Source organism: Harpegnathos saltator, unplaced genomic scaffold, assembly GCF_003227715.2.
Source record: "Harpegnathos saltator strain DR-91 unplaced genomic scaffold, Hsal_v8.6 scaffold297, whole genome shotgun sequence".
Lineage (NCBI taxonomy): Eukaryota > Metazoa > Arthropoda > Insecta > Hymenoptera > Formicidae > Harpegnathos > Harpegnathos saltator.
This window is the reverse complement of record NW_020230091.1, coordinates 693,188-712,896: the sequence shown is the minus strand read 5'-3', so window position 1 is coordinate 712,896 and position 19,709 is coordinate 693,188. Positions and strand designations below refer to the sequence as shown.

Here is a 19,709-nt window from a genome sequence, read left to right as displayed (position 1 = left end):
CTCCGCGGCAGTTGGTTATGGTTCCCGTAACTACGCATATTTTTTATCTTAGGGACTGCGTACGCGTTGTCCTTGTTTCTCTTTTATTTCCAAAATCGTTGTGATTGGCGTAAGAGAAGGAGTTTAATAACTCTACTCAGAGCCATATATTGAATGAATGAATATAAAATTCCGTAGTACCATCACTGTACCGCGATTCTGTAACTCGTTATTGGAGTTAACGACACTTTCGTTATCGTTGCGCAGCTTTTGTATACCGTAGAAAAGCTGCGCAACAATAACGAAACTGTCGTTAACTCCAATAACGAGTTACAGAATCGCGGTACTGTGCTCTTGCCTTATGGCTGCGTTCCGATATTCACTGTCAACACTGAAATTCTATAGTATACGTGACACAAACTATATATTTTCAGTACTGGCAGTGAATTTCGGAACGCAGTCTATTGGTCTGTTCTTTTTAGCTGCACTGCGGAACTAGTGCAATAAGTTAGAATGAGAGACAACTATATTTTTTCTCACTTTAACTTATTTCACCTGTTCAGTAATGCAGCTAAAAAGAACAGACCATATGAATATTCTCTGGCCAACTCCGCTGCGCGGCAAGTGGGCCGCGTCCTGTATGCAATCGACCTTACTGTGTGTAGTGTTGATTCAAGTAAAAGATTTTTTGGCTTATTTAATATTTTTTCTTAGTTTCATTAATTAATATATTATTTCGTGAATTTAGCTTAATTCATATATTCTTCTTTGATAGTGTAGATACCAATAATATTTTTCCCAATTAATATATATAAACATGTTTTATCACGTAAGTCGATTTTTATATTTTTCTACATTAATTTTAATATAAACAAAATTAACAGTTATTTAATTTTCTAAGTATATTAAACTATTTATTTTTTATTTTTATATATGAGATTTGTATAATTTATATATAAATGTCATTATACTAAATTGTCAGTATAAAATAATAATTTAGTATAATTGAAGGTAATAATCATTGAAATTGAAAAATATGCACAAAAAATTATTTCTTTAATATTATGAGCAGATTTCACTGGAGCATGAGATTTTGTTGCATCCTCGATATTTTGGCCCTCAATTACTAGATACAGTAAAACAAAAACTCTATACTGAAGTAGAAGGTACCTGCACAGGAAAGTGAGTATTTTAAACTTTGGTATCGTGAATATTAGTTTCTAAAACTACAATGTTTTAGATATGGTTTTGTTGTGGCTGTCACAACAATTGATAATATAGGAGCTGGCATTATACAACCAGGACAAGGTTTTGTAATTTATCCAGTAAAATATAAAGCTATTGTATTCAGGCCATTCAAGGGTGAAGTATTGGATGCAATTGTTACTCAAGTAAATAAGGTATGATTTGATGTTCTTTATAAACATAAAGAAAGAGAAAGAGAGAGATCTTGAATATTGACACATATAAAATTGATTCCTAAATTATAGCTTAGTATTTTATTTATACATTATTTTTATAGGTTGGAATGTTTGCTGAAATAGGACCACTTTCATGTTTCATATCTCATCATGTAAGTAATTGTATCAAACATAAGTCATTAAAAAATTATTGAAAGTGCTTTTCACAAATTTTGATGGACTTTGGATATGTTATAGAACAGAAAAAATAAAAGAAAAAATATTTTTTATGTATTCATCTACTTGTTTAACTGTTCAAACAGCTTCTAGAAAATAATTTGAATATTTAATTTTCAATAAATATTATTGAAACTAAAAAGTATATAAGAACATATTTTTTTATTGTTTCATTGTATGTAAAAGTTTCATCATATTTTATAATCTTTACAATATTTGAAATTTCCAGAATATTTTTTATTTCGAATTATGAATTCAGAAATGTTACTTGTTGAATGCAATCAGTAATACACTAATATATATTCAGAATATATTCCCAATATAACTAATAATGAATATAGTAATATAGTAATGAATATAGTAATGAAAAAATAATTGAAATATGAAGAAATGAATGAAAAACAGACTTAAAAAATTAAGGTAAAAAATTAAGGTAAATTTTTAAATATCCATGAAATAATTTCAATGAACTAGTTTTAACTGAGAAATGAATAATTATTAGTGACAAAAGAAGGTAAAAAGATTAAAACTTATTCATAATGTTTCTAATTTTGTTTTTGAAACATGTTACAGTTTGCAAACATTATATAGGGAATGAGATATAACAATTTGATACTTTTGAAAAATTTAAATATATCATTGTAAAGAATATGAAATAACATGAAACTAGTGTACATGATATTCTTTCATATATTTGATAATTTTGACATTGGTTAGAAATTCCGGTATTCTAGTTACTATAGAAAAATTATTTCAATCTCTAAACATGCAAATAAGCACATAAAAATATTTTTTGTCTTCTGCTGTTATATAACATGAAATTTATAAAAAATTAGTGAATTCCTATGATTAGCATATTATTGATAACATGATTATCATTATATGATTAGCATATTATTACCATGTTATTCCTATATAAATTCCTATATTATTCCTATATTATTCCTATATATGCTTATTAAATATATATATCCTATATATATTTTTTTTAATTGTGAATTGTTTAGCTGATTTAAACTTAATTGTTTTCTCTAAAATTATCTATAAACACTTATATACTTATATTTTCTAAATGATTAAATGAAATTCTAAATGATATAATCTAAATGATTAAAAACAAAAATGTGTTTAGAAACTAAATTTTAACTTAGCTTTTGAGTAACACAAGTAGTTGCAAATATATGATAAATAACAAGCAGTGCAATTACATTGTTATATTTCTTAATAACAATGGGCTAGTATTTTCAAAATTAAACAGGCGCAGTATAATAGCGCTGTATGCTACTCAAGTTAAAAGTACAAAGTAATAAGTACAAATGAATAATAGTATTCTCTGATTAATTTTTTGAATAAAGGAGTGAGGGAGAAGAAAGGTGATTTAGGTAATATTAATTGAAGAAATGTAATTACAAAAATATGAAATGTTTGTTACGAGAAAATTAAAATTTTATAGTTTTCAAAAATTGTTCTTAATAAATAACTACTTTTGCTATTCAACAAATAAATATGTATCAATATAAAACATTATAAATTAACTTTAAATTATAATTAAAAACAATGTTTATAAATTAATTGAGTGAAAAATATATATACAAGTATATATAGTATATATAGTATATATAGTAATATATATGCACATATATAAATTACAAACTTAAATTTTTAAATATATAGTCAATTCCAGAGGACATGCAGTTTTGTCCAAATGTAAACCCAGCTTGTTACAAATCAAAAGAAGAGGTAAGTTATGTCATGAAAAAATTTATGATAAAATTTATAAGTTGAATTCCTTTTCAGGACGTCATTATTCAAGCAGATGATGAAATCAGATTAAAAATTGTAGGTACAAGAGTCGACGCTACAGGAATTGTTAGTATTAAATTTAGAAAATAAACAATTATTTAGTTTTTACATATTAATTTATATATTAGAAGTTATATAATATTAATTATTCATTTTTTAGTTTGCTATTGGAACGTTAATGGATGATTATCTGGGTGAGAATATGTTAATGTCTAAAATTATAGTTTAAACATTTCTTTAGAATTTTGAGATTTAATACTCTTTAAATTAATTTACCGAATATGTTTATCATACTTATGGTGCATTCCTTTTTGCAGGTCTTGTATGCAATTAATATCTGCATCTTTTATTATCGTTAGAATAAATTGTATATTTTGTAACAAAAATCAAATTTATGTTTAATGAGTTATATCAGATGATAGGGTTCCAAATATTCTAATATTTATTAAGTGTCCAGATATCTGAAATCGATTTCGATATGAAATCTCAAAATCGCAGTATTCGGATAATCTAGTTATTGAGATTCAAGTTCAGGCTCTAATAAGAGATTCAGATTCAAAACCGCATCCGGATCTGGATTGTATACAAAATAGATCAATTTAATAACAAAATTAATCGAGATAATTATTTAAGTATACAAATTAATATTTAATAACAAAATTAACTGAGATAATTATTATTTAAATACATAAATGTGCACAATCACATATCTCGGGTTAAATCGTTAAATTATATCGTTAAATTATAGTTAAAAAATATTGATTGATTATTAAATTTTCGAGAGGAATTTAGAGATGGTTGCGAACCTACTTACATAGTCAATTTTGCTACGAACTTGGATCCGAGATCAAACTTTAAATTCCATACTTCAACTATCCTTCAAATAACTTAAATTTGAAGCCTCACATTTATTCGCTATCTGAATCGGATGTCTGGATGTCAAATTCGAATGAACGTTGAAGTCCTATTATGTACTCTGATTGCGTACACATGTGTATACATAAGTATGTAGCATATCTCATATTCGATAGAATTATTTAATAATTTTTAGAAGATATATTTTTCTAATAGATACGAGATGTGATGCAAAACTTACTGAGATAAAAGTATTACATTTTTTTCATTAATTAACTATATCGTACACATTGCATTATATACGCGTTACCATTATAAATAGAATTACTTATACGATTTACAATTTCATGTATAAGGCTGTGTGTAAATATACAAATAATTCTAATTATAATATTAATGTATATATAATGCAGTATGCACGTATTTGTTGCTGTGAAAGCTTTACATTAATATAAAACTACCACAATAATAGATTATTGTTTTGATATATCATCCTCCATTCTTTGAATAATCAATAATAAATCAAGAATATGTAAGATTAGAAAATATTAATTAATTTAAAAATATTAATTTAAAATAATTCTATCGAATATAAGATATGCTACATATTTATGTATACACATGTGTACATAATCAGAGTACATAACAGGACTTCAACGTTCATTCGAATTTGACATCCAGACATCCGATTCAGATAGCGAATAAAAATTTAAAAATATTAATTAAAAATGTTAATCTAATTGCACGTATACGTTACGGATATATCTCAAAGTATAAGGTTCATTATTATGATATGCATTTTTTAACATTTGTGAATAATATATTATAATCATTACATTTCTTTACAGAGAAATATCTATGCAAACTTTTATTCTGATTGGTAAACAAATGGATGCAAGTAGTTTATAATTATACAAAAAATACATTAGCAATATACATTCTTTTAATTCATATTTGTTTGCACTGTTAATCTCTTTTTGCTTGCTGTACTGATAAATTCGCAATAAAACACATTACATAGGAATCATTGATACATGAGGAAGCCATTTCTTCTCACATATATATTTCTGTAAATTGTCTCGTCTTCATCGAATCATTTATTCTAATCGGTGCAATTTTAATTTAGTGTTTAACTTGAAAAAACATTAATTATCGTTGAACACGTCTGTCAAACCTGTGAATAGTGCTAATTTTGGTGCAATACGCAGGTTATCTTTTTTTTCCGCCACATCTTGATCAGGCATTACTTTATCTGCAACATGCTTATAAATTTTTCCTTCACTATTCACATAGAAGGTAGAAAAGCCGTCATACCACCTGAAATTATTATAATTTTCTTTTAATTTATGAAGTAAATAGATTAATATATAAATATTAGTTTAAGAAAATAAAAGTTTAAACGATCTTTTTCCAAATGACAGAACTCAAAAAGAAAGATATTCAATTGATTTCATAGCACATACCATAAATGTACATATCTCAAGGTATATTACTGTAATAATACTAAAATACTATTGTGATTAATACCATAATATAAAAACACGCTTTTATACACATTATAGATTAAATTCCTATTATGAATTCTACAATTTTCTTTCATTTTTATTTTTTATCTATGAGATTATAGAATGGCATTATATGCACCAAACATTTAATCAAATTTTTAGCATTTAACAACATTCTATTAATGCTTATACATGATATCAATGACATTCAAATGACTGTATATGCATGTAACAGAATTTAAACTTACATTTCAGCATCCATTTCTAAAGCTTTATTTATATCCCACATTTTATACTTCCAAAGTGCTCTGAGCATTCTTATGTTTGAAACACCCCGTATACGCCAACGGACTCTCACTGTAGCATCTTCAGTATGCATCGTAATTTTTACAATATCGAATTTGATACATGCGAATTTTATGTGACCAAACATCTTTAAAAGTGCTAGTTGCTTCACATAATTCAGAAGCCCCCTACAACATTAAAATATTACATCCATTAAAATATTACATGCATATATTATTAATATACAGAAATATATTAAATATTGAATAAAATTCTAAGTTTTATAAATTAATGAAATTTATCATACAGTATAAGATTTGTTACGCATTCATACACATACACACATGTATAGAGAAAGATATCAGCATATCTGCTATTGAATCTAAATCCTGTTCAGTACTTGCAATTATATGAATCTATTATTTAAAAATAAAATATAGAAGTTATAATTAACTCACTTTGTTGTTGCTCCTCTTATATTATTGATGAAGATTATATCTTCACTATATATTGTATAGTTTTGAGTCTTCACAAACAACTTTGGTAACTACAAACAATTCAATAAAAAGAAACTATTTGATATAGTAACAAATGTTATCTATAGCTGAACTAATGCATATTTTTCGAATTTAAAAAGGAAGAGGTATGTAGTTATGATTTCATATAAAAAAAAAGGAAAGGAAATTACTAACTAAGGAAAAACTAACATAACCAGTTCAGCTACAAAGAATAGACTTGACATGTACTAGTGTTCCAGAATTATTGTACTTTCTCTTTAAAAAAGATTTTATTTTAAAAATATGTGTAAAAGAAAAAGACAACAATTCAAGAACACTTCATATGTCACATAACATACATCTTGACTAAGACAATCGAGTACACATTGCAGTTGTTCCTGTGTTGGTTTACCCTCATTATCTTGTGGTGGTGATGATAATGATTGTTGCTGATTCGTTTTTAAAGCAGTCACATCATCCATGAATAATATGTTGCTTTTGGTATTCAATTTTAGACTACTACAAAGATCTTCCAAAATAGGTACAACTACTCTACTATTATCTAGAAATGAATTATTTTTAGCTTTGCCTATAACACTTTGTATCTCAAATACTGTAACATCATCCAATATGATTTCTATTGGTATATGTTTCCTGTTTTTGGCGATAACACTTAGCCTTTGCAACCTTTGTGACCTGCGCATTTGCGACCAACATATTATACTTCTCCGTTCATTGTCATATCGATATAACCGATGACCAATTGACCTCTTGTTCCATTGACAGCAAGTGTCAAGAGAGGCAGGTAATAAATTTTGATGTAATACATAATCCACAGCAGGTATCAGTGTCTTGCTTGTAGCAGAGGTTCTTATGGGTATTCTTTGTGTATTCAAAAACTATAATTTTACAAAAATAATTAATCTTGACAGTATAATAATGATTTAGCATATTTAAATTTAAAAGTTTATTAATTGCAATACAAAATATTATTAGAATCCAAATTATGCAAATTGATAACAGTTCAACCTGATTAAAGAAGGTTAGAAGCGTGCAATTATGTAAGTATAGATTAGAGGTTAGAATAGCTTTGTTAACAGCATTGTAACATTATTCGATACATTATAGTACAAAATAAGTTTCAAAAGTGATTGGGCAAAATTTGCCAAATTGATTTTGCCATTGAATCTGCCATAATTGGCGAATCACAATTTACCTGCTTCAAAAAGGCGGACGACTCTGTGTTTTTTCGCAATTGATAACGGTCAAGCTTCGACAACGATTTACGGCTGCTAACAAGCGACGATAGTCTGCTGGGTAAAGCGCGAAAGCACAGAGACATGTTGTGGGAGGATATGTCGTTCAGATTAACATTAACAACATCGCTGTCGATAGCTTATAATATAAATAATCACACTGTGCTTTTACATGTACGTTGCTATATCTACGTCATTCATAGCATGTGTTCTTTACTGTGCAGCGTGGTCAGGCTGCCGCACAGTGTTGCTAGCAAAGACTGGCAAGAACGCTTTTCCACACATGCGTATTGGAATACGGTCCCAATGAAGTGCCAAATTAGTAAAGAAAAGGGTGCTTTTGTGTGGGTTCTCTGCTAAAACATTCTAAAAAATTATAATATTAATTAACATTATAATTATCTATGCAATCATAGACAAGAAGATTGCCCGTAATTTTTCTATTTATATGAAATTATAAAGAAAATAATAAATTTTACAAAATATCGGTATGCAATAATTTGCATCATGTTTAAAAAGGATTCAACTGCAATTAAAACAATTTGTGAATCTTTGAAATAATAGTAATTAATTATTTCTGGACCAAGAAATCAAAAGTTAATCAATTTTTTAAAGTGTTTATATTAAATTATTTGTATTATGAAATGTTTTAAAATGCGTTCAAAAACATTTATGAGTGCTCCTGTATATAGTAATAGTAAATTAATTCTTAATTTTTTAATTATTAAGGGTCTGCAGGAGCCACACTAGAGACCTCTCGCGTAGACCTGCGAACTAGGCAAAATTATACTACAAATCATGAACAAAATACGGAGAGAATCACCTTATATATATGATATTTGCAATCAGGAGAAACGTCCGCAGGGTCGTACAAAGCGTTTTTTGGAAAAAAAAAGTCGAAATAAAAATCGATTAAATAATTTGAATGAACGTTCATCCCGCGGTGCAGCACGAACCTATATTTTCATTTATTACAAATTTTCAAGAACCTAAATGCAAAATCGGGCTCTGTACGACCCTAGATATTAGTATAAGGAAGATGTCCATGTATGTTTGATAAGCAAATATGATATATGCGTGGCAAAATTTGTAAGTGTAGATAACACGGAATGTGTAGCCCAGTTGCACTATAGTGCAGTCTATATGACCTAACCTTTCTGCCTTGCGTTCGCACGAGCAATGCATTAGGATTAACGTATATATGAGCAGTGCATAAGTATTGCCGTGTGTATGTGTATGAATACCTTCCAGCTTCCACTTTAAAACATAAGATATTTTGCCATGTTGACGATATATGTAACCACTAAATTGATATGGAATATTCCTTGAACTATTATCGAGGTCCCTACAGAGCCAAATTTTGCAATCCGGCCGTCAAAAATTTATCGTATATTAATAAAGCATCCACCGTATCAAGCATCGCTGCGAGTTACTCGAAATATCATTTTACGAGATGCAATATTTCATCTCTTTAACGATACGTATTATTATCAAGTTGTTGCAGCATCTTCTTCGTACTATTTCCGAGATCGATATAAAGCCAGATTTTGCAATCTAGTCGTCAAAAATTTATAATATATAAATAAAGCCATCCGTCGTACCAGGCGTTGGAGCGAATCAGTCGAAAAATCATTGTAGGAGATGCAAAATTTCACCTCGTTGACGATATGTTTTACCGCCAAATTGTTATAGCATCTTCTTTGAACTAACCCCGAGAAACCTACAGAGCCAGATTTTGCAGTCAGGCCGTGAAAAATGTGTCATAAATAAATAAAGATGTATGAAGCGTCGGAGCGGATCGCATACAATATCATTTTACAAAATGAGATATATTACTTCACTGATGTAATATATCATCATCATATTGTTATAGCATATCTCTAAAACTATTCCCAAGATCCTCACAAAGCCAGATTTTGCAATCGGGCTATCTAACTTTTATTATAAATAAATAAAGATGCATCAAGCGTCAAGGTGGATCACGCGAATTCAATTTCACAAGAAGAGATATTTCGCCTCGTTGGCGATATATATAACCGCCAAATTGATATTGATGAATATTCCTTGAACTATTATCCAGGTCCCTATCAAATTTTGCATTCCGGTCGTCAAAAATGTATCATATATTAATAAAGTGTGCGTCGTACGAAACATCGCAGCGAGTCCTGCGAAATACCATATTATAAGAAAAAATATTTTTCCTCATTGCTGTCATATATCAGCACCAAATTGTTATAACATATTCCTCGATCTATCCCCGAGGTCTCTACAAAGCCAGATTTCGCAATCAGGCCGCCTAACATTTATCGTATATAAAAGACTGTACCGAGCATTGCAGCATGTCACGTACAATTTTGGAACATGAGAAATATTGCTTCGTTAATGTAATATATCACCATCAAATTGTTCAGCCGTATTCCTTGTATTATTTCTAACGTCACTATAAAGCAGGGTTTTGATTATTAACACATATATATATTATAAGCGACTGTACGGGACAACAACAGGTAACTGTTAACTGTTAACTGCTACAAGTAACTGTAGGAACCAATTAAAGTTGTTGTAATATTAGAAGTTTATTAATGAATTTATTTTTATTTCTTATATTTCAGGACCGATTTTGTAAATATATTGGGTGAAGTAAAAAGTTCTGAGCGTTTTTTCTCTTTATTTCGACGATGAAATTAACAAAGTTAGGATTATCGGATTTAGATCAAATATGCGCCGTTTTGTTCGATAACTTTTGTCCATTTTGAAAGCAATTTCATAATTCCGCGATTGAAGAAGTCCTCGTCCTTATTGGTAAAAAACTTGACCAATTCATTTTCACAAGCCTCTCTTGAGGCCAGTTTTGTACCATCAAGAAAATTTTGCAAATGCTTGAAAAGGTGATAATCGCTTGGAGCCAAGTCTGGGCTACGGTGGGTGCGATATAACCTCCCATCCAAGCTCTCGGAGCTTCTGGCGCGTCGTCAAAGATGTGTGCAGCCTGGCATTGTCTTGATGGAACACAACACCTTCCTATTGGCCAATTCTGGCCGCTTCTCGTCGATCGCCTGCTTCAATCTGGTCAGTTGTTGACAGTGTAGGTCCGAATTGAGTGATTGGCCCGATGGGAGCAGCTCATAGTGGATGATTCCCTTCCAATCCCACCAAACACAGTAAAACCTTCTTGGCCGGGCTTGGCGATCGTTTGGACCGGCTCACCGCGCTTGGACCACAATCTTTTTCGCCTGTTGTTCTCGTATGTGACCCATTTTTCATCGCCAGTCACCACCCGCTTAAAAAATGGGTCGATTTCGTTACACTTCAGCAAAGAATCGCAGGCATGAATTCGGTCTAAAAGGTTCTTTTGCGTCAATTCGTGTGGCACCCATACATCGAGCTTCTTGAGACCAGCCTTATGTAAATGGTTCCAAACGGTTTTCTGGCTAATCTTCAGTTCCTGAGCAATGGAATAAAAGCTCGCATGCCGGTCCGACTCGACGATTTCCATGATTTTATCGACATTTTCGACGATTGGCCTACCAGAGCGTGTCTCATCTTCGACGTCCATATTACCAGAACGGAATCGTTGGAACCACCGCTTTGCTGTTGCATTCGATACTGTATTGGGTCCATAAACAGCACAAATTTTTTTGGCCGCCTGATCCGCTTGTTCCCTTTGGTCGTAGTGGTACTGAAGAATATATCGAATTTTCTCTTTTTTTACCTCCATTTTGGAACGCTCTAACACACAACTGGCTTCACCAAACACAAAACTGTCAAAGAACTTTTTTTAAAGCGTTATGTCATCTTTAAGTCGCAGTATAGAATGACCAGATGCGACGTATACGCATCGTGAGATATGACCTCACTAAAGCCATCTAGCGGAAAACGCTCAAAACTTTTTATTTAACCCAATATATGTAGGGTGCTAAATTTCAAACGTAACAGGTAAGAAATCTCAAAAACTATGAAAGATATTAAAAAAAGCTAAAACACGTGTTCCATGATTTCGAAGGAGAAAGAGAATGGCATTATCAGTTTTTTATTTGGAAGGCATTTTTAAAGTTGGTTGAAGGTCAACTTAATTTTTTTAAGTTGGAAGCCCAATTTTTTATTATATCTTCTTTTTCTACCAATTAATTTTAACGACTTTTGTCTGAAACATTTTTTATTTGCCTAATATTTTTTAGAAATGTTTAAGGAAAACTTGGTAACTTTTTCAACATTTAACTTACGATATCTCGCTAACTATTCGTCGACAGAAAAAATAGTATTAAACTTTTTTACTTTATTTACTATCAAGAATATACTACTATAATAATGTCCTAACTTTTGTTAATGTAATAATTCTGAAATTTCCAAAGGTCTGTAAATTAACAAAAGTTAGGGCACTTTTATAATAATATATTCTTGATAGTAAATAAAGTAAAAAAGTCTAATACTATTTTTTCTTTTGACGAATAGTTAACGAAATATCGTAAGTTAAATGTTGGAAAAGTTAGCAAGTTTTCCTTAAATATTAAATATTTCAAAAAGTATTAGGTAAATAAAAAAATGTTTCAGACAAAAGTTATTAAAATTAATTGATAAAAAATGAAAATATAATAAAAAATTGGGCTTCCTATTTAAAAAAATTAAGTTGTCCTTCAACTGACTTTGAGAATGCCCTCGAAATAAAAAATTGATAATGCCATTCTCTTTCCCCTTCGAAATCATGGAACACGTGTTTTAGCTTTTTTTAATATCTTTCATGGTTTTCGAGATTTTTTACCTGTTACGTTTGAAATTTAGCACCCTGTATATATATTTACAAAATCGGCAACGGAGAACAAAATCTAACCTATGACTGTAGCGGAAAAGACACATTAACAGCTTTAATAGGCTTTTCCCTTTTTATCTAAGTATTAATAGATGACTCACTGTAAGCCCATACAGGATAGAAGGATTTATGTGTGTATGAAGATGATAAGAATAATGGCCGGAGTGACGATGCTCCAGCAGAATCGCCAGAAAATCGATAACCGTCTTTGCAACATAAACTCAACGTCGTTCAGAAAGTTGGCCAGACCTAAAACGATCTCAAGATTCAACACGCATTTTTCGGATCAATTAAGGCACCGAGAGAAAAAAAGCACTTGGTGTTTGCAACTGCGAATGTGATGACAAATTACGAAGTATTTAGCATCCTGTATATATATTTACAAAATTGGTCCTGAAATATAAGAAATAAAAATAAATTCATTAATAAACTTCTAATATTACAACAATTTTAATCGTTCCTACAGTTACTTGTAGGAGTTAACAGTTAACAATTATCTGTTGTTGTCCCGTATCTTCGCGTATAGTCGCTTATAATATACGAGGGTGGTCCGATAAGTACTTAGCCTACAAAAGAAAAACGAAAATTTTGGAAAAGTGGCGATTTATTTCTCAACATAGTCTCCTTTTAGCTCGATACACTTGACCCAGCGATGCTCCAACTTCTTTAACCCGTCTGAAAAATACGTTTTCTCGAGGTCTGCAAAGTAGGCCTCCGTGGCGGCGATGACCTCCTCATTCGACTCAAATTTCTGCCCGGCGAGTGACTTTTTCAAGTTTGGAAACAAAAGTCGCACGGGGCCAAATCTGGAGAATACGGTGGATGGGGCAGCAGTTCGTAGCCCAATTCGACCAATTTGACCGTGGCGAGGGCGGAGGTATGAGCCGGTGCGTTGTCGTCATGGTGGAAGAGCACTTTTTTCTTCGCCAAATGGGGCCGTTTTTTCTGCAATTCGGCGTCGAATCGGCCCAATAATTCGGCATAGTGACAGCCCTGTGACCGTTTTGCCCTTCTCCAGGTAGTCGATGTAGATCACACCTTGTGAATCCCAGAAAACGGTGGCCATCACCTTTCCGGCCGATAGGACAGTCTTCGCCTTCTTCGGAGCACGTTCGCCGGGTGAAGTCCACTGTTTCGACTGTTCCTTGGTCTCTGGTGTGTACCAGTGGATCCATGTTTCGTCGACGGTCACGAAACGACGCAGAAACTCCTTCGGATTGCGCTTAAACAGCGTCAAACACTGCTCTGAAGTGGTCTCACGGTTTCGCTTGTTGTCCGGAGTGAGCAAACGCGGCACCCATCGCGCCGACAGCTTTCTCATGCCCAAAATTTCATGCAGGATATGACCCACGCGGTCTTTTGAGATGCCTACTGTCTCAGCTATCTCGCGCACCTTCAATCGGCGGTCTGCCAATACGAGATCGTGGATTTTTGTCATGTTATCCTCCGTGGTAGCCGTTTTCGGGGCACCTGGGCGTGGCTCATCAAAAACCGACGTGCGACCATGTTGAAACTCGTTAAACCAATTTTTGACGGTCGCCATCGAAGGAGAAGAGTCACCGTACACAGCATCCAAGCGCTCTTTGATTTCGCTGCGCGATGTCCCTTCCAAAAACAAGAATTGAATCACCGACCGATATTGCTCTTTTTCCATTTTTCTAAAATCCGCGGACACGCCCGCTTCCACACGCGGTCAAAACAAAACTACGAGTCCGATTCGGCTGAAATTTCGACAGTAGTCGTCTACGAGAATGTACTACACGATAGTAAATTTCTCTTGCGATAGTGGCACCATCGGGCGGTGAGGCTAAGTACTTATCGGACCGCCCTCGTATATATACAGGTTGCGTAAAAAGTTCGCGGAGCGAAACTGAAATAAAGAATATCTAATTCTACAAATGATTTTATTCTTCAATACACTTGGCCCAATGGCTCTCCAATAATTTTATTCCATCGCGGAAGTGTGTTTCTGGAAGGTCTGCGAAATATGCCTCTACGGCTGCTATAGCTTCTTCATTCGACAAAAACTGCTTTCCACGGAGGACTTGTTTCAGGTTTCGGAACAGATAAAAGTCGCTGGATGCCAAATCTGGCGAATACAGTGGATGATCAAGCAATTTGTACTTCAATTCATTGAATTTAGACATTGACAAAACACTTTTGTGAGCAGGTGCGTTGCTTGGTGAAAAATGATTTGTTTGTGCTGCAAACCAGGTCTTTTCTCACGAATTTTTGCGTCCAATTAATCCAAAAGGTTACAATAATATTCAGAGTTAATTGTTTTACCTTTTTCCAGATAGTCAATTAATAAAATCCCTTTAGCATCCCAAAAAACTGATGCCAAAACCTTTTTTGCCGATCTTTCATGCTTTGTTTGCTTTGCAACGGAACATCCAGCTTCAGTCCACTGTAAACGTTCCTGTTTCAATTTAGGATCATAGTGATAGATCCAAGTCTCATCTATAGTTATAAAACGATGCACAAAATCGATTTTATTCTTCTTAAAACGATCCAAATGACGCTTTCAGAAATTTGCTTTCGAACGAGTTTTTGTTGAATTGTTAACGTATGCGGCACCACTTTTTCAAGCACCTTTTTTATTTGTAATTCTTTATGCAAAATATGTCGTACCTATTCATTTGAAATTCCTATGGTATGAGCAATTTCACGCATAGTCACATTTGGATCTTCAGAAACAATAACATGTATTTGCTCAATGATTTCTGGGGCCCGATTCTCTAACTTACGTTTGAGAGAAACGTATATGCAAATTCCAAGTTACGAATGTTCGCACGTCAAAATCTATTCTCTAACTTTTCCAGAGTATATGTATTAAAATGTATATACAAATTTACGTACATAATGCAACGAGTAGTCTGAGGTAGTCGTTTTTCACTTACGAAGACTTTTACGAGTGACTTTTAATGAAGCAATAGTACAAAGTAGTAAGAAGTAATACAGTAATAATAAGGAATACGAACATAATTATGAATATAATGAATAATTTTGTAGTTGCTCAAGAAGCTGGACATGAACATTTAAATATTAGAAGATATTGTATAAAAAATGTGGCAGCCGAAGCTTTTAATATAAGCGATGAAAAATTTATTAAATTATTCAGGTTAACAAAACATTAGTGCTTATGTTAATAAGAGATTTATCGCCATATATGAAACAAAAACAACGAAAATCTATGCTGGACACTAAAATAAAAGTATGTACAAATGTTCATATATTTATCTTTACTTGGCTTAGTTGAACAGTACAGACCAACATAGCACAAATATATTACACCAAAATTAACTTTAATGTTATATTATTATATTATCTCTACCCAGATAGCAGACTGACGTCAAATGACGTACTAATGACGTCTTAATGACGTTAGAGACGTCATTAAGACGTCATTAGTACGTCATTTGACGTCAGTCTGCTACCAGGGTAGCTTATAACAGAACAGTGTAACAAATATATAACATAATTATATTACAACTATGAAACCAAATTATATAACCTCAATATAACTAGAGTATAACATATATTATATTACATGTTACTCCTATGTTATATAACAGTTATATTCTGTGTTTGCTGGGTTATTTCTTTGTACAATATTATATTACGCCAATGTTTTAGTAACATTTTAATATTATTAAAACATTAACGTCAATGTTATTAAAACATTGGCATAATATAATGGGCATGATCCATTACACACTGCAAACTCTTCCAAAGTGGTGTACGGACCAATCCTGACTTTCCTTCGGGCGTCTCGAAGCACTCGCAGCATTTAATTAATCGCATCCATAATTGTATCAAGAAGTAATGCTAAGGTCATAAAAACATTGCCATCATGTTTACAAGCGTAACATTACAATGATCTTTCTATATTAAAGTTAATATTGGTGTAAAATGTTTTCTGCTATGTGGAGATATCTAAGAGACGTCTAAAATACGTTGCTGTGTATGCTTCTTCGTTCTCAGGACGTTCTTAAAATACCTTGTGCTGTATGGATACCTTTATATTATTGAATAGAACTTACGATATACTTTATAACACTGATAATATTACTGTTAGTGCTTACTGGGACGTGTATTACTGAAATGTAAATTTTCTGTTTTTAGGTATTAACAGCGCTACACTTTTTTGCAAATGGTAACTATTAAACAAGTATTGGACACAATTTATATCTTGCGATAAGTCAAGCATCTGTATCCAGATGCATTCATGAAGTAATACATGCATTAAATCAGCAGAATATAATGAATAATAGATGGATAAAATTTCCCAGTACTTTATTAAGTACTGGTAAATTTTATCTAGTACTTACTAAATTAAAATGAATTAAAATATGCACGACAAAAGTTAGTATTTAAATTTGTACATCGTAATATATCCCAGACAGGGATGTAATGTGTATAATGTTAATATATTTCCAGATTTCATGAGAAGCACAAATTTCCTAGAGTAATTGGATGCATAGATTACACTCACGTTGCTATTTTCCCACCACAAAGTCACGGTGACGTTAATGTTGAACATTTATATTGTTGTGCCCGCGCGTGAAAGAAATAACTCGGGATAAACTAAACGAGAAAAGCTTTATTTACAGCCAAGAAAAACGGATCTTAATCAATCTCAAAATAATCGCACGAATTCGCTTTACGTCCGTACGCTGTGACAGGACTAGAGCGACTCTATATTTTAGTTGTTAGTAAACAAACTCCTTGACAACGATAACAGCTGTCAAACATTCTCTATATGCCTTCTTCACAGTCTTCTCCCAAGAGCGTGGGAACAATACGTTCCCCAAAGGTGTGGACACAACAATATATTAACCGAAAGGGATACCATTCTATAAATGTGCAGCTAGTAAGTATATGTAATATCTCTTTACATATTATTGTTATGGGTTTTATTTGTATATAAATATTACACACAATATTTTAATAGGTACGCGATTGGCGTTTAAAGATTTTAAATGTTAATTCGCGATATCCTGGGAGCACACATGATTCTTATATTTGGAATAATTCTAACGTAAAAATGGGAATGGAAAGAATTCATACACTATGGCCAAATATGTCAATCTTTTTTCTGGGTAAGTCGACCGTATTAATATTACACATATGCATAATATATTATTAATATCTACAAATTTTATTTGCGCTTTGAACTATATGTACATTAATATATAATAATTAAAATTTTAAAATATATTGTTAACCAACAATGCTTTAGGTCAGAACTGGAGACTAAGTGCTCTTTTCGGTCGGGTTTCAAGCGGTGACACCCACCGTTCCCCTTCCACCGCTCCGCGCTCAGCGGCCGAGGCGACGATCGCGGATCGCTTAGGCCCGTCGCTACGTAAGATGTCAGCTGGAGCGTAACCTCGTGTTTTATTATAATTATAATTTTTTCCTCCCTTAATAATCGCTTTAAAAAATATATATATATGTATGTGTGTATAAAACACATAAACATATGTATTTTAAAGCGATTAGTGCTGATCCGTCCTGAGCACGGAGCGGTGGAAGGTGAACGGTGGGTGTCACCGCTTGAAATCCGGCTGAAAAGGGAACTTAGTTTCCAGCTTTGTTTTAGGTGACCCAGGTTACCCTTTACGTCGTTGGTTATTCACTCCAGTTGCAAATGCAGAAATAGATAGTCCAGAGGACAGATACAACAAGAGACAAATATCTTGTCGAAGTTTAATAGAAAAGTGCAACGGGTTGTTGAAAATGTGATTTCGTTGTTTGTTGAAACATAGAATATTATATTATGCACCTGAAGTGGCAATCAAAATTATAAACAGTTGTGCTGTTTTGCATAATATCTATATAGAGTCGCGGTAGGCGGCGCGGGTGTCGGCGCTCCCCGGGAGGAGGGGGGGGGGATCGGCAGTGGGCCCGAGGTAGATTCGGCCGAGGAGGAGCGGCCACCGGTCAACCGGAGGCCACCCCCTCGGCCGCCTCGAGCCCGACTCTGGACACGCCGGGGAGGGGGTGGTGGTGAGTGGGGTGAGTGAGCCCGCCCGCCCTCCCCGTACGTCGGTAGGGTCAGGAAAAAAGGGGAGTGGATGTCTAGTTGGGGATGGCTCCACTCCACTTCAGTCATGCACATACTTTCACGTAATGTGCATGACTGAATGGGAAGGGGGGAGGAGGGATGTAAAAATGAATATGGCAGAATCTGTTGTATTTCTGTCACCAGTCTGCCGTCAGACTACGTACGGCAGGATCTGTTTCCTTTCTATCGTCAATCTGCTGTCAGGCTGCTTAACAGAATCTATTCAAATGTTGACGTCAATCTGATATCAAACTTCTGTATCAGATTTTGTCTCAATGCTGCTGGCATTCTGCCGACATCATCTGATATTGCAGAATCTGTATTAATTTTGACATCAGTTTGTCATCAACTCCTGCAGCAGGCGTCTGGCAAAATCTGTTTCGGACAGATTTGGTTATTAGGGAGGTTATTTATTGTAAGATATGTTACAATAGAAACTATGTTTAATTTACTAAAGTGCTTTATTTGTAGACAAATGCTGAAATCGAGGAAGTAGAATTTCTTGATGAAAACGTGGAAAGTATACATCACGCAAGAAGCCTAAATATCACAAATAATGATTCATCAAACAATTCTGACAAAGAAAATGCACCAAATGTTGCATATAGTGAAAATAATGATAGTTATGCAACAATCCCAACAATAAAGAAAAGGAAAAAAAGTCAAAAGTTGAGTTTACATCATAGCCAACACAAACATTGGCTAATGTAGCACAAATAACGTATGAAATGCAAAAATCATATTATGATAATAAACTTAAATTAAAACAACAAGAATTAAAGCTGACAGAAAGACTAGTCTATGCTGCAGAGAAATGCAATACTTCATATTATACAACATTCTTGCATTATAGGCATATTTTTCTTCTCTTTCTTTTTATTGTTAGTACTGTTGCATGACTATTTTTCATATATGTGTAAATTATAAGTTTATTTAGTGTTCATAATATTAAGTTTATGATGTTCACAGTTTATCAATATGTTTGTCATACTATGATATAATTTCTTTTTTTATT

At 32.8% G+C, this 19,709-nt stretch overlaps 3 protein-coding genes and 1 pseudogene across 5 annotated transcripts; 2 read left to right on the top strand and 2 right to left on the bottom strand.

Annotated features, from left to right (window-relative positions):
* Positions 1-5,284, top strand: Rpb7 (DNA-directed RNA polymerase II subunit RPB7). Of its 3 annotated transcripts, none has more exons than XM_025299918.1 (9): positions 1-26; positions 755-808; positions 1,052-1,161; positions 1,220-1,379; positions 1,502-1,552; positions 3,291-3,356; positions 3,414-3,485; positions 3,580-3,613; positions 5,123-5,284. In XM_025299918.1, the coding sequence occupies exons 2-9, from the start codon at positions 797-799 to the stop codon at positions 5,149-5,151; spliced, it is 534 nt and encodes a 177-aa protein (XP_025155703.1). In that variant the 5' UTR covers positions 1-26; positions 755-796; the 3' UTR covers positions 5,152-5,284. The 3 variants fall into 3 exon arrangements, with proteins under 3 accessions (XP_025155703.1, XP_025155701.1, XP_025155702.1); XM_025299916.1 differs by lacking the exon at positions 1-26 and adding an exon at positions 543-655; XM_025299917.1 differs by lacking the exon at positions 1-26 and adding an exon at positions 556-655 and having other exon boundaries at positions 760-808.
* On the bottom strand, positions 5,116-8,106 carry LOC105186169 (uncharacterized). Its single transcript, XM_011146203.3, has 5 exons — positions 7,778-8,106; positions 6,921-7,460; positions 6,523-6,611; positions 6,028-6,252; positions 5,116-5,591 (listed from the first exon to the last, which is right to left on the bottom strand). The coding sequence occupies exons 1-5, from the start codon at positions 7,901-7,903 to the stop codon at positions 5,420-5,422; spliced, it is 1,152 nt and encodes a 383-aa protein (XP_011144505.1). The 5' UTR covers positions 7,904-8,106; the 3' UTR covers positions 5,116-5,419.
* Positions 8,107-10,159: 2,053 nt separating this feature from the next.
* On the bottom strand, positions 10,160-11,535 carry LOC112588805 (histone-lysine N-methyltransferase SETMAR-like). Its single transcript, XM_025299933.1, has 2 exons — positions 10,986-11,535; positions 10,160-10,257 (listed from the first exon to the last, which is right to left on the bottom strand). The coding sequence occupies exons 1-2, from the start codon at positions 11,533-11,535 to the stop codon at positions 10,160-10,162; spliced, it is 648 nt and encodes a 215-aa protein (XP_025155718.1).
* Positions 11,536-15,611: 4,076 nt separating this feature from the next.
* On the top strand, positions 15,612-18,480 carry LOC109504599 (putative nuclease HARBI1; annotated as a pseudogene).
* Positions 18,481-19,709: the final 1,229 nt, after the last annotated feature.

Coding starts and splice junctions, on each gene's coding strand:
- Rpb7 (XM_025299918.1), top strand. Junction 1,380..1,501: donor TTGTTACTCAAGTAAATAAG/GTATGATTTGAT, acceptor TTATTTTTATAG/GTTGGAATGTTTGCTGAAAT. Junction 3,486..3,579: donor GAGTCGACGCTACAGGAATT/GTTAGTATTAAA, acceptor TTCATTTTTTAG/TTTGCTATTGGAACGTTAAT.
- LOC105186169 (XM_011146203.3), bottom strand. CDS start 7,903: ATGTCTCTGTGCTTTCGCGCTTTACCCAGCAGACTATCGTCGCTTGTT. Junction 6,612..6,920: donor TCGATTGTCTTAGTCAAGAT/GTATGTTATGTG, acceptor AATTGTTTGTAG/TTACCAAAGTTGTTTGTGAA. Junction 6,253..6,522: donor ATAAGAGGAGCAACAACAAA/GTGAGTTAATTA, acceptor TTAATGTTGTAG/GGGGCTTCTGAATTATGTGA.
- LOC112588805 (XM_025299933.1), bottom strand. CDS start 11,535: ATGGAGGTAAAAAAAGAGAAAATTCGATATATTCTTCAGTACCACTAC. Junction 10,258..10,985: donor CGCCAAGCCCGGCCAAGAAG/GTTTTACTGTGT, acceptor CCTGCTTTATAG/TGACGTTAGAAATAATACAA.